A 15,070-nucleotide genomic window follows, 5' to 3' on the forward strand; every position below is an offset into this window, starting at 1 on the left:
GTGTGTTAGTTTCTGCTTTATAACAAAGTGAATCAGCTATACATATACATATATCCCCATATCTCCTCCCTCTTGCGTCTCCCTCCCGCCCTCCCTATCCCACCCCTCTAGGTGGTCACAAAGCACCAAGCTGATCTCCCTGTGCTACGCAGCTGCTTCCCACTGGCTATCTATTTTACGTTTGGTAGTGTATATATGTCCATGCCACTCTCTCACTTCGTCCCAGCTTACCCTTCCCCCTCCCCGTGTCCTCAAGTCCATTCTCTACGTCTGTGTCTTTATTCCTGTCCTGCCCCTAGGCTGTTCAGAACCTTTTTTTTGTTTTTAGATTCCATATATATGTGTTAGCATACGGTGTTTGTTTTTCTCTTTCTGACTTACTTCACCCTGTATGACAGTCTCTAGATCCATGCACGTCTCTACAAATGACCCAATTTTGTTCCTTTTTATGGCTGAGTAATATTCCACTGTATATATGTACCACATCTTCTTTATCCATTCGTCTGTCGATGGGCATTTAGGTTGCTTCCATGACCTGGCTATCATACAGTCACTTTCTATACTACAACAATCACTGAAGTTCTTGGAAACGCAACTTAGATCGCTGTGACTCAATGTGTTATAGAATGCAAGTAAAAAACTGTCCAGGCACTTTCCTAGAGGTCCAGCATACACATTGAGGCCTAGGGTTAGCCCTTACTTAGCTCTTCTCACTTTTTATAGGATGGGATAGTTAAGCATGAGCTACCTAGGCAAAAACACTGAGTGATCTTATACAAAAGTGAGGAAATAGATTATATTTAAGAGATAATAATACTCTCAGTAACTATACACACATTATATACAGAGTTAATACACACAGTAATACTCTGCCCTAAGAAGTCACCTAGTGTAGCCCTCCAGAGAGAGTTCTGCCACCCAAGGGGGAGCTCATGTAGACTCTGATGTCACAGAATTTAAAAAGAATCAGTACTGAACTAGGTGTAAATGCTCAGGTATAAAAGGGACATTGATGGAGGAGAGTGTATCGTTAATTGCTGAGAAGGAAAACAGTCCTTCTGATATGAAAATTGGAGAGGTGGCAAAGTTTGGTGAGAAATCACTTGTCTGCAAACATTTTCCAACATAAAGGTTGAAGTCAAGATGAGGTCATGATGTCAGGTCCAAAGTGTGCAAAAAGAATGCCCAGGTTCATATAAAGTGCTTCCAGAAAAATTCTTAAGCAACAGTACTATCTAATACACTCTACAATTTGTAATTCATAAATACCATTAATTAAAAAATACAAACAGCAATGTTCCCCTTTGTAGATACCAATAAAACCCAAAACATCCTAGTGAAATTTAGATTTGAGGTGCAACGGGAATGCCTTTAACCCAAAGAAAAGGCCAGAAGGCAAACACCGTTGAACATGACGAGATTTTTACCATCCTCTCATAATTCCAGTTTAACAAATCATACCTCGCCACAATGTTTTCTGGCCACTTCTTCCAGGCGGGACTTTAACAAATTAACAGTTTCATTTGACAGACCTTTGGCATTCATTAATGCTATTTCAGGGACTCTGGAAAAGAAAAAACAAAAAGGAGTTACTCTAGAAAGTACAGATTATTTGCATTAATATTTGCTAAGTTCCAAGCTCGGGGCCTGGGGATTTCATAAGGGCCTCATTTGTGAATCTCTCTGTACCCCCAGCAACAGTTCTTTTCGTCTCAAAAGCATTTTAACTTTACCCCAGCAACTCTGTTGACACCGTACTCATCATGGAGGCACCTGCAGCCTGTGGGGGCAGCAGTGGGCTGGCTAGTCATCAGTGTGGGCAGTCGGGTGCCCTGATCCCCCAGAGGACCAGACATACGTGATTGGGGCTCGATCAGGGGTCTCCCCAACTCCTCTGTGTGATTTCAGCTTTACAACCTGATTTAAATTTTTAACATCAATTACTGTCTACTGCCTTTTAAAAAATCACTCCAGCTCTGTGTGTGATTCTAGCCTAGTAACTTCACTATGAGCTCCCTTGTATGGTAACGCTCCATCCTGGCTTGCCCCTCAACGTCAGTTTACTCAGATAGCTCACCTGCCAGAGTCCAGACGCTCTGTGCTCATTAGTGCACTCTGGCATAAAGCAGGACAAGAATACTAGGCGAGATGGAGCCACAGTGATCTATCTAGTATTCCTACAACATGCTGTGTCCCAGGCACTCATTCTGCTGTAAATGAGCTCACTTACTCATACATAAATCTAGTCATGCACACTCTGCAAACTCTGCTCTTCCAAGGACGCCTACCACACTCTCCTCTTCATTCCTATAGAGCGCAACTAAGAGTTAACACTTTCTACCCAAGGAAAGTACAACCAGCCCTTGGGGTTCTTTTATTTCCAACCAATACACATATAATAACAACTCTGAGATTAAGTAGGCTTCATTTGAAGAGAAGATGATTCATCACTTCCCACCAAGCATTTCTGAGTAATTCATGGCGTTTTACCTTGGCGAAGCCTTTACTTTTCACTTACCTATGGATTCTCTCAATGCTTCAGTATGACAGATTGCTACAATCATCAATCTAGTTGGATAGATGGAAATCTGAGAGAGACTACTGAGTCTATGTGTGGTCCAGCCAATCCAGGATTCTCTCTCTCACAGTGGTATCAAGGACTATTTTGCAGAAAAGGAAGGTTTTCCTGCCCCATATCATCTCAAAAGATAGGAATGTTTCCCCAAGTCAAGACTTACATAATTTTCTTAAAAAAATCAAGCAGTCATTATTTAGCAATATTAACAGAATGGTGAAAAATTCAACTGCAACACTAATTAAACTTGCTTTAAAATTTCCAGTGTTCTCTTTATGCCTTTGCTACATAATTCATAATTTTATGTAGCTGATATTGTAACATTTACTTTTTAAGTTTTTGTTAAGCATTTGCATGCTGTTTCTTTTTTCTTTTTTTTTTTGCAGTATGCGGGCCTCTCACTGTTGTGGCCTCTCCCGTTGCAGAGCACAGGCTCCGGACGCGCAGGGTCAGCGGCCATGGCTCACGGGCCCAGCTGCTCTGTGGCATGTGGGATCTTCCCGGACCGGGGCATGAACCCATGTCCCCTGCATCCACAGGCAGACTCTCAACCACTGCGCCACCAGGGAAGCCCTGCATGCTGTTTCTTAAATAATATTTTTACCAAGTGGACACATCAAGATTTACCTGACGAATTCTCTAAAGTAGTGGTTCTCAACCAGGGGTGATTTTTGTCCCCACCCCCAGAGGACATCAGTCAATGTCAAGAGGGCAAAGAAGCTCTGCACCCCTCCCCACATTCCTTGCCTAAGCATCTCTTCCATCTGGCTGGTCCTGAATTGTAATAGTAATAGTAAGTGAAGTGCCTTCCTGAGTTCTGTGAGCTGTTCTAGCAAATTATCGAACATGGGCATTATGGGAACCTGCAAATTTAGAGCCAGCTGATCAGAAGTACTGGGACTTGCAACTGGCATCTGAAGTCTTGTTGTGGGACTGAGCCCCTAACCCAGCTATCAATTTTAGTGTCAGAATTGAATTGAATTGTCTGGACACCCTGTTGGTGTCAGAAAAGACACCACCTATACAGTGTCAGGAAAACTAAAAGCTAGAGAGGCACTGTCTTATTTTTCTTTCATAAAATTAATCACCCTTCAATTAATGCATAAATTAACTTTCTGAATACCTACTATATCTACTCTAGGAATAGAGGTTGGGCAAAAAGTGGGTTACTAACTTTGAGGAACTCAACTTGACCTATCTGTATTTTCATATTCTCTATCACCTCTTAAGATGACAAGTCCCATACATTTACCACCCACTGTGTAAGGCAGGACTTCCTTTTATTTGTCACTTTCCTTCACTGGCTTCCTACACAACAAGCTCAAACCACAAAACATCATCCAGGCCAATCTGCTTTTCCACATGGAATGTCTGGGGAAAGATTACATGGAATATGCATGGTACTTTAAAAAAAGAATACTCAAGTCCTGATAGCTAATGCTTTTGTTTTACAAGTGAATCTCAGCCAGAGGGAGTATCACCTTCAGTGGGAGTTTAGAAATACGTGAGGTTTTCAGCCGTCTCACTGACTGGGGAACTCTCTTGGCATCAGTGGGTAGAGGCCAGTGATGTTACACGCCCTGCAGGGTGTGGGACTGCCCAGTGAAGACTCGTTAGAAGTCCCCCCACAGAAACAGGGCAACTCTAAATCCTCCTTTAGTCTAGGAAGTAAAGCTCCCATTGGCCTGGAAGGCTACTCTAAGTCCTAATGCCTATCATACTTTAAAACTAAGTCCACAAGGCTTTAGTCACTGCACCTTTATCTTTTCCTTCTAGATTGTTCCTCTTACTTGTTTATGAAGAGTTAAACAAACAAAAGTTAACATATCAGAGGAAGCAAACATTAGTCATGGAGCAAATATTACCATGCATAGATACTACTAACTATAAGCTGACTTAACAGGAGACAGGTTTCATGAAAATGTCTATTGCTGATGTAGTTTTGATGAAATGCAAGTGATAGGAAATAAAATTTTAAATGGAATAGGAGCCAGAAGGAGAAAACACCATTAACTTCAACCTGTTCCTATGTTTTCAAAACAGAGAACTGAAACCACATCAAAGCTATTTCTAAATGTACTCACACATCTGGATAGGTGGGTGGGCATTTCACTCTCAAATCCACTTTCACGTATACTTCTTCGCCAGTCAGGCCCTGAGGGTATAGAACTAAATTGATTTCGGGAGGATCCTTGACCTAAAAGAGAAAAAGAAAATCTTTTTTTCTCTAGAGAGCCAATCATTAAAGATTAAGATAAGAATTATTAATATTTTAGCCCAAAGTTCTACTTTTTAAATATTACACATAATTTTATTTTATATAGGCATTGGCCACATTTTCCTAAAGCATGGCTTAAAAACAAAACCTGGAGAGCAGACAGCAGAAGCAAGAAGAATGACAATCCTGCAGCCTGTGGAAAAAAACCACATTCACAGAAAGATAGACAAGATGAAAAGGCAGAGGGCTATGCACCAGATGAAGGAACAAGATAAAACCCCAGAAAAACAACTAAATGAAGTGGAGATAGGCAACCTTCCAGAAAAAGAATTCAGAATAATGATAGTGAAGATGATCCAGGATCTCGGAAAAAGAATGGAGGCAAAGATTGTGAAGATGCAAGGAATGTTTAACAAAGACCTAGAGGAATTAAAGAAAAAACAAACAGAGATGAATACAATAACTGAAATGAAAACTACACTAGAAGGAATCAACAGCACAATAACTGAGGCAGAAAAATGGATAAGTGACCTGGAAGACAGAATGGTGGAATTCACTGCTGCAGAACAGAATAAAGAAAAAAGAATGCAAAGAAATGAAGACAGCCTAAGAGACCTCTGGGACAACATTAAAAGCAACAACATTCCCATTATAGGGGTCCCAGAAGGAGAAGAGAGAGAGAAAGGACCCGAGAAAATATCTGAAGAGATTATAGTCGAAAATTTCCCTAACATGGGAAAGGAAATAGCCACCCAAGTCCAGGAAGCACAGCTAGTCCCATACGGGATAAACCAAGGAGAAACATGCCGAGACACACAGTAATCAAATTGGCAAAAATTAAAGACAAAGAAAAATTATTGAAAGCAGTAAGGGAAAAACGAAAACTAACATACAAGGGAACTCCCATAAGGTTAACAGCTGACTTCTCAGCAGAAACTCTACAAGCCAGAAGGGAGTGGCATGATATATTTAAAGTGTTGAAAGTGAAGAACCTAAAACCAAGATTAATCTACCTGGCAAGGATCACATTCAGATTCGATGGAGAAATCAAAAGCTTTACAGACAAGCAAAAGCTAAGAGAATTCAGGAAAAAGACCTACAAAAGCAAACCAAAAACAATTAAGAAAATGGTAATAGGAACATACATATCAATAAGTACCTTAAACGTAAGTGGATTAAATGCTCCAACCAAAAGACATAGACTGCCTGAATGGATACAAAAGCAAGACCTGTATATATGCTGTCTACAGGAGACCCACTTCAGACCTCAGAACACATACAGACTGAAAGTGAGAGGATGGAAAAAGATATTCCATCCCCTGAAGTAGCTATACTCATAACAGATAAAATAGACTTTAAAATAAAGAATGTTACAGGAGACAAGAAAGGACATTACATAATGATCAAGGGATCAATCCAAGAAGAAGATATAACAAATATAAATATATATGCACTCAACATAGGAGTACCTCAATACATAAGGCAACTGCTAACAGCTATAAAAGAGGAAATCGACAGTAACACCATAATAGTGGGGGACTTTAACACGTCACTTACACCAATGGACAGATCTTCCAAACAGAAAATTAACAAGGAAACACAAGCTTTATATGACACAATAGACCAGATAGATTTAATTGATATTTATAGGACATTGCATCCAAAAACAGCAGATTACACTTCCTTCTCAAGTGCGCACAGAACATTCTCCAGGATAGATCACATCTTGGGTCACAAATCAAGCCTCAGTAAATTTAAGAAAATTGAAATCATATCAAGAATCTTTTCTGACCACAACACTATGAGACTAGAAATGAATTACAGGGAAAAAAATGTAAAAAACACAAACACAAAGGAGGCTAAACAATATGTTACTAAATAACCAAGAGATCACTGAAGAAATCAAAGGAGAAATCAAAAAATACCTAGAGACAAATGATAATGAAAACACAATGATCCAAAACCTATGGGATGCAGCAAAAGCAGTTCTAAGAGGGGAGTTTATAGCTATACAAGCCTACCTCAAGAAACAAGAAAAATCTCAAATAAACAATCTAAACTTACACCTAAATAAACTAGAGAAAGAAGAACAAACAAAACCCAAAGTTAGCCGAAGGAAAGAAATCATAAAGATCAGAGCAGAAATAAATGAAATAGCAACAAAGAAAACAATAGCAAAGATCAATAAAACTAAAAGCTGGTTCTTTGAGAAGATAAACAAAATTGATAAACCATTAGCCAGACTCATCAAGAAAAAGAGGAAGAGGACTCAAATCAATAAAATTAGAAATGAAAAAGGAGAAGTTACAACAGACACCGCAGAAATACAAAGCATCCTAAGACACTACTACAAGCAACTCTATGTAATGAAATTGAAGTAATGAAACTGAAACTGTGACTAAAAATCTTCCAACAAACAAAAGTCTGGGACCAGATGGCTTCACAGGTGAATTCTATCGAACATTCAGAGAAGAGCTAACACCTATCCTTCTCAAACTCTTCCAACAATTGCAGAGGAAGGAACACTCCCAAACTCATTCTATGAGGCCATCATCACCCTGATACCAAAACCAGACAAAGATACTACAAAAAAAGAAAATTACATACCAATATCACTGATGAATATAGATGCAAAAATCCTTAACAAAATACTAGCAAACAGAATCCAATGACACATTAAAAAGATCATACACCATGATCGAGTGGGATTTATCCCAGGGATGCAAGAATTCTTCAATATATGCAAATCAATCAATGTGATACACCATATTAACAAACTGAAGAATAAAAACCATATGATCATCTCAATAGATGCAGAAAAAGCTTCTGACAAAATTCAACACCCATTTATGATAAAAACTCTCCAGAAAGTGGGCAGAGAGGGAAACTACCTCAACATAATAAAGGCCATATACGACAAACCCACAGCAAACATCATTCTCAATGGTGAAAAACTGAAAGCATTTCCTCTAAGATCCGGAATAAGACAAGGATGTCCACTCTCACCACTATTATTCAGCATAGTTTTGAAAGTCCTAGCCACGGCAATCAGAGAAGAAAAAGAAAAAAAAGGAATACAAATCAGAAAAGAAGAAGTAAAACTGTCACTGTTTGCAGATGACATGATACTATACATAGAGAACCCTAAAGATGCTACCAGAAAACAACTAGAGCTAATCAATGAATTTGGTAAAGTTGCAGGATACAAAAATAATGCACAGAAATCTCTGGCATTCCTATACACTAATGATGAAAAATCTGAAAGAGAAATTAAGGAAACACTCCCATTTACCATTGCAACAAAAAGAATAAAATACCTAGGAATAAACCTACCTAGGGAGACAAAAGGCCTATATGCAGAAAAGTATAAGACACTAATGAAAGAAATTAAAGATGATACAAATAGATGGAGAGATATACCATGTTCTTGGATTGGAAGAATAAACATCGTGAAAATGACTCTACTACCCAAAGCAATCTACAGATTCAGTGCAATCCCTATCAAACTACCAATGGCATTTTTCACAGAACTAGAACAAAAATTTCACAATTTGTATGGAAACACAAAAGACCCTGAATACCCAAAGCAATCTTGAGAAAGAAAAACAGAGCTGGAGGAATCAGGCTTCTGGACTTCAGACTCTACTAAAAAGCTACAGTAATCAAGACAGTATGGTACTGGCACAAAAACAGAAATATAGATCAATGAAACAGGATAGAAAGCCCAGAGATAAACCCATGCACATATGGTCACCTTATTTTTGATAAAGGAGACAAGAATATACAATGGAGAAAAGACAGCCTCTTCAATAGCTTCAAACAGCTGGGAAAACTGGACAGCTACATGGGAAAAGAATGAAATTAGAACACTCCCTAACAACATACACAGAAATAAACTCAAAATGGATTAGAGACCTAAATGTAAGACCAGACACTATAAAACTCTTAGAGGAAAACATAGGAAGAACATTCTTTGACATAAATCACAGCAAGATCTTTTTTGATTCACCTCCTAGAGTAATGGAAATAAAAACAAAAATAAACAAATGGGACCTAATGAAACTTAAAAGCTTTTGCATAGCAAAAGAAACCATAAGCAAGACGAAAATACAATCCTCAGAATGGGAGAAAATATTTGCAAATGAATCAACGGACAAAGGATTAATCTCCAAAATATATAAACAGCTCATGCAGCTCAATATTAAAAAAGCAAACAACCCAATCCAAAAATGGGCAGAAGACCTAAATAGACATTTCTCCAAAGAAGACATACAGATGGCCAGGAAGCACATGAAAAGCTGCTCAACATCACTAATTATTAGAGAAATGCAAATCAAAACTACAATGAGGTATCACCTCCCACCAGTTAGAATGGGCATCATCAGAAAATCTACAAACAACAAATGCTGGAGAGGGTGTGGAGAAAAGGGAACCCTCTTGCACTGTTGGTGGGAATGTAAATTGATACAGCCACTATGGAGGACAGTATGGAGGTTCCTTAAAAAACTAAAAATAGAACTACCATATGACCCAGCAATCCCACTACTGAGCATATACCCAGAGAAAACCATAATTCAAAAAGACACATGCACCCGAATGTTCATTGCAGCTCTATTTACAATAGCCAGGTCATGGAAGCAACCTAAATGCCCATCGACAGACGAATGGATAAAGAAGATGTGGTATATATACAATGGAATATTACTCAGCCATAAAAAGGAATGAAACTGGGTCATTTGTAGAGATGTGGATGGATCTAGAGACTGTTACACAGAGTGAAGTCAGTCAGAAAGAGAAAAACAAATATTGTATATTAATGCATATATGTGGAACCTAGCAAAATGGTACAGATGAACCAGTTTGCAGGGCAGAAATAGAGACACAGATGTAGAGAACAAATGTATGGACACCAAGGCGGGAATGTGGTGGGGGGTGGTGGTGGTGGTGGGATGAATTGGGAGATTGGGATTGACATGTATACACTGACCTGTATAAAATGGATGACTAATAAGAACCTGCTGTATAAAAAAATAAATAAAATTCCAAAAAACCCTGAAAACCTGCAAGACAGAGCACATATTCCTTTTCAAAGTTCTGTAAGGAGTGACCTGAAATGTCCCATGTAGCCTCCTTTCATTCAAATGTCACTGAGTGCTGATGACCTTCTGAGTGCTGCCCTAGAGACTGAGAGTTCAGAGGAAAATCTACACAGACACGAACCCAACTAGCTGGCACAGACTAGAAGACAAATGAATGCTTTCAAAAAGTGATGAGTGCTGTAAAGAAGACAAAGCCAAGTCATGGAACATAGTGGTGGAGGAGGAGAAGGTCCGCAGACAGGCAGGTCAGGGGAGGCCTCTTGAGCAGGGGATGCTTTGAATATTGAGATAACAAGTGAAAATCTTGACATGAAGAAATCTGATAGCTCTTCTAAAATTGTGTATGCTTTCAACCAACTGCTTTTCACCAAATATTCCATTCTTCTTTATTTATGTATGCTTTTTCCAAAAAAGATTTGAGGCAGTTTATATTATCTATATATCATGAGAAAGGGGAGGCTGAGGGAACATATACTCATGGGGTCCAGACACTTGACCAACTTTGCGAGGTAGGTGCAGTCTCCTTTGTACAGACATTTTACAGACAAGGCGGCTCAGGCTCAGACTTTCAGCTTCTTGCCCACCAACACACAGCAACAAGTCTGGACTTCAAATCCAATTCTGACTCCCAAACCTGTCTTTTCCATCAGCCCTCCCTTGTTAATGCCAACCCTGAGTTGCTGTGACTGAGCCTTGACTTTCCCTTGGAATGTCCAGGCAGCCAGGGCAAAAAGAGAAATGTGGCATTATCAGAAAAAAGATAAAAATTCTTCTAAGGGTAATAAAGTACTTAGCAACATTAAATTCTAATAGAAATTTATAACATGAACCTTACATGTGGCACCATGAATTACACAATCAACTATGTATATAAAATACGTAAGATTGGTTTTTATTTTTTAATAGAATCCCTGATTTTTTAGCTGGATACATTTCCCAGACGCCTTTGCAGCTCAGTGTGGCTACTGGATTTAATTTCTGGCCAGTAAGATGAAAGAACTATAATATGCAATTTCCAGGAAGTGAACTTTATCAAAGGAAAGGGATGAAACTTCTTTATCCCTTTCTCATTCCACTTGGCTGGAATGCAGATGTGATGACTGGAGGTCAGACAGCCATTTTAGACCATGAAGGGCACATTAACGATGGTAGAACAGCAATTCAGAAAAAGCCGTAGACTCCAGACTTTTACATGTAACAAAATAAACTTTCTGTCATATGTAGCTAAACTTAATCCTAACCAGTACAGGCTCACTGGAAAAAAAAAAAAAAAAAAGACAGTCAGGGAACAGTGCTTTCAGAGGTAAGAATAGAATATTTGCCAGGCTTCTCTCAAGTGAACTGAGAGGTTTCCCAACATGTGAAGATACTTTTATGCAAAACATGTTTACAATACCAAGTGTTAGCTCATATTAGGGTATTCAAGGACTCCTGGAGCTGAACAGGACTTGATTAAAAAGTTCAACAATCAAGATGTTCTAAAGATTAGGATTGGGTAAGACCTTCTTCATGCCTTTAAAAGATAAATGGTCATTAGAATTCAATGTTGATAAAATCTTTGATTTAACCTGAACAAGGAAATAACGAATTCCTGGAATATTTGTAGGTAAAAAACCTCAAAGTAAGGGGTAACCAAAATTTTCTGAGAGCACTTAATGAGAGGAAAACACAATGCAGAATGTATAGCTATAAAGTATACAAAATTCTACATGAGAAAAAAGATTTGTTTTGAAGACTGAAAATGCAAGTGACATAAAGGCAGCATAATAAGTGGTCATGGAGAGAAGGGCACGCTACAATGAGAGATGAGTTAAATTTGCTTCTCAATGAGATCATGAAGTTGGAGACTCTCCTGAAGTACTACCAAATAACCAAACAAATCTTCAAGGTATAAAAAGTGAAAGAGTAACACAAACTCAGTCCTAAAACATGAGAGAGGTAATGCTCATTTGGACTAATCCACCCCAGAATAAAAAAAAATTAAAAACATTAGCTCTTCAAGAAACAAAACCCAAGGATCTTAATACACCCCACAGGATGAGGAACACTGACCCAGGGGCCCCTCTTTTTTTTTTTTTTTTTTGCGGTACGCGGGCCTCTCACTGTTGTGGCCTGTCCCATTGCGGAGCACAGGCTCCGGACGCGCAGGGTCAGCGGCCATGGCTTACGGGCCCAGCCGCTCCGCGGCACGCGGGATCTTCCCAGACTGGGGCACGAACCCACGTCCCCTGCATCGGCAGGCGGACTCTCAACCACTGCGCCACCAGGGAAGCCCTAAGCTAGTATATTTTATGCCATGTGTTTTTAACCACAGCACATAAAAGAAAAAGTTAGACAATTCAAACCACTTTCAGGTGTTTGGTCTAGAATTGTTACCTAGATTCTGCTCATCACATCCCCCTTACATTTTGATGGCAAGACTTGGCTCATCATGGCCTCTTGTTTCTTACCTGCCTCTGTTCTCATATGCTGTAATGTGGGGAAGAAACTAGTCTGTGTGAAAAAACAACAAATCTAGAAATAAAGTAACATGTGCAAGCTAGATAATCTGGGCAAATCTTTGGTTTTAAGTCTGTGAAGATGTCCCTCCCCGCAAAAAAAAATGATGATAATAAAATCTAAGAAGTTAGATTTTATGTCAAATGCCTTAATCACTGACTTCCCCCCATATCTCTTTTTCTAAATAGACCCAAATACATTTGGGAATTATTTCAGTTAATAAAAAAATTTTGAGAGCTTTTTACCAGGCACTAGGCATGTACGTGTGAACAGATACAGAGAGTCTGTCCTTATGAAGCCGGCCTACTCTCATACAATGTAAAGGTGGCATTTCAAATTAGTGGAAAAGACTGAAAAAAATCATTTGTGTTAGTCTAACTGGCTAGTTGGGGGTGAAAGTGGGCAGCCTAGATGCATACTCAGACAGAGGTAAGAACTTAAAAAAATAAAAAGCTATTTCTATATTTATTTGATGGAAGTTTAAAAACAAAGTCATGAAAGAATTAAAAGAAAGTCTTGAAGAATTCATTTTTTTGGTAACACTGGAGCAGGGAAAATAACAAACCATAGGGACCATGTAACAACAATAAAATGAAAAAAAAAAGGTCATTTTGATTATATTAAAGTTTTAAAAAATTGCATAAATTACCTAAATATCAAAATGAATAATGATTAGGGGGAAATATTTGCAATATATGACCCCAAATGCTAATTTTCTTAACATATAAATTAACATATAAATAGCTCTGACAAATGAATAAGAAAGTAGACAATAGAGTGTAAAAATAAACCAAACAACATTGAACAGTTCACAGAAAAAAATCCATGGCTTACAAAGGTGGTCCTCATAATTTACAACTAAAGAAGTAAAAATGTTTCATCTATCTACTGGCAAAGATGAAAAAGTCTCACACTACAGTGTTGGTGAAGATGTAGGAAAAGAAGCACTCATACACTACCGGTGGGCCCAGAGACAAAAGCAAGGCTTTAGGAGGGAGGTTTGCAATAGCTATCAAATTATAAATGAGCAGAACTTTGGCTGACAGAAAATTAGCCAAGATAATTAAGTTAACAATAAATTTATAACTCTAGAGGAAATTATATTTTCAACTAGTGGTATCCAAACTTTAGTATGTGAAAGAATTTTTAGCATGTACTCCCAAAATGTTATTTATAAATAACATACATATGCTACTAAACCAAAATCTACATTATAACACATCCCCCAAAAAGAAGTTTAAAACACTTCAGATGTTTAAAAAACCTAAATTTTACTCAGGTCAATAATTCTGAGCTGAACTTACTGGCAACAAATTTGGCCTGAACTGACATGAGGCTATTAATAGTCTTTATCCATCCCACTGAGTGTGAATATTTGAATATTCACATGGTTTGTTGTGTTTGATTCTGCGTGCTGCTCCAGACACTGAGTGAGGTATTAGGTAAGTATGGAATGTGCACATGTGGCCATGAACACAAACACTTCTGAATTCTGAAACATATCAGGCCTCAGCGTTTTGCATAAAGGATTGTGGGCTTGCATAACCTTTCCTTAAAGACTGGCAAGTAATAAGTATTTGTTGAATGACTACATTTTTTTTTTATTTTTTTTTATGCGGTATGCGGGCCTCTCACTGTTGCAGCCTCTCCCGTTGTGGAGCACAGGCTCCGGACGCGCAGGCTCAGTGACCATGGCTCATGGGCCCAGATGCTCCGGGCATGTGGGATCTTCCCAGACCGGGGCACGAACCCGTGTCCCCTGCATCAGCAGGCGGACTCTCAACCACTGAGCCACCAGGGAAGCCCCGAATGAGTATATTTTTTTTTTAACTTTTTTTTAATTGAAGTATAGTTGATTTACAGTGTTAATTTCTGCTGCACAGCAAAGTGACTCAGTTATACACATATATACAATCTTTTATATTCTTTTCCAATATGGTTTATTCCAGGATATTGAATATAGTTCCTTGTGCTATACAGTAGGACCTTGTTGCTTATCCATTCTACATGTAATAGTTTGCATCTACTAATCCCAAACTCCAAGTTCATCCCTCCCCCACCCCCCCCCTTGGCAACCACAAGTCTGTTCTCTATGTTGAATGACTACATTCTGATTCATCCTTATGACCACCAATTATTTGCCTAGCAAAGTGTTAAGGCTATTTGCCTGTGTACCTCAGCGTACAGCTATCTGAATCCTTCTACCTGCCTATTACAGTTTTTGATTTTGTTTGCTCTACTATCTTGTTATAAAGACCACCAGCTATAAATTCTGAGATTATCAGTATCCCTACCTACAGCAGTACCTTTTTCTTTTCTGTTTTCTTGCAGTCTTAGGACCAGATAATTAAGCTGTGTAAAGTAAATAAACTGTCTCTGAAGAAGTCTTAGGAACTTTGTATTGAGTCCCCGTGTACACTTTGCAACACGTATTTTGGCTTCATGAGCCGACTTCCTGGTTCTCAATGTTTGGGAACAGAGAAGTTACCAGATAACCAGAAAGTTACATTTTTATTTTATTACAAGCTTGTATAAGGGGAATATTTACATTTTTACTATTTCAGCTTAAAAATAACTCTTGAAATTAAGCATTAGAAAAGTAAGCTCCCTGAGGGTTTGGTTTGGTTTGTGCTGGACTGTATCCCCAATACCTAGAACAATAGTTAATGAAGGAAGGAA

At 38.6% G+C, this 15,070-nt stretch overlaps 1 protein-coding gene across 2 annotated transcripts in view; it reads right to left on the reverse strand.

The window, feature by feature from the left end:
* The window catches only part of EIF2AK4 (eukaryotic translation initiation factor 2 alpha kinase 4), a 111,708-nt gene that overhangs the window by 95,223 nt on the left and 1,415 nt on the right, over positions 1-15,070 (reverse strand). For both annotated transcript variants that reach the window (XM_079699863.1, XM_079699862.1), the window contains exons 2-3: positions 4,660-4,772; positions 1,462-1,564 (exon numbers count right to left, since the gene is read on the reverse strand). In XM_079699863.1, coding sequence (XP_079555989.1) covers positions 1,462-1,564; positions 4,660-4,772 — 216 coding nt within the window. The remainder of the gene's footprint in view (positions 1-1,461; positions 1,565-4,659; positions 4,773-15,070) is intronic.

The sequence above is a fragment of the Hyperoodon ampullatus genome (genome assembly GCF_949752795.1).
Source record: "Hyperoodon ampullatus genome assembly, chromosome: 3".
Classification (NCBI taxonomy): domain Eukaryota; kingdom Metazoa; phylum Chordata; class Mammalia; order Artiodactyla; family Ziphiidae; genus Hyperoodon; species Hyperoodon ampullatus.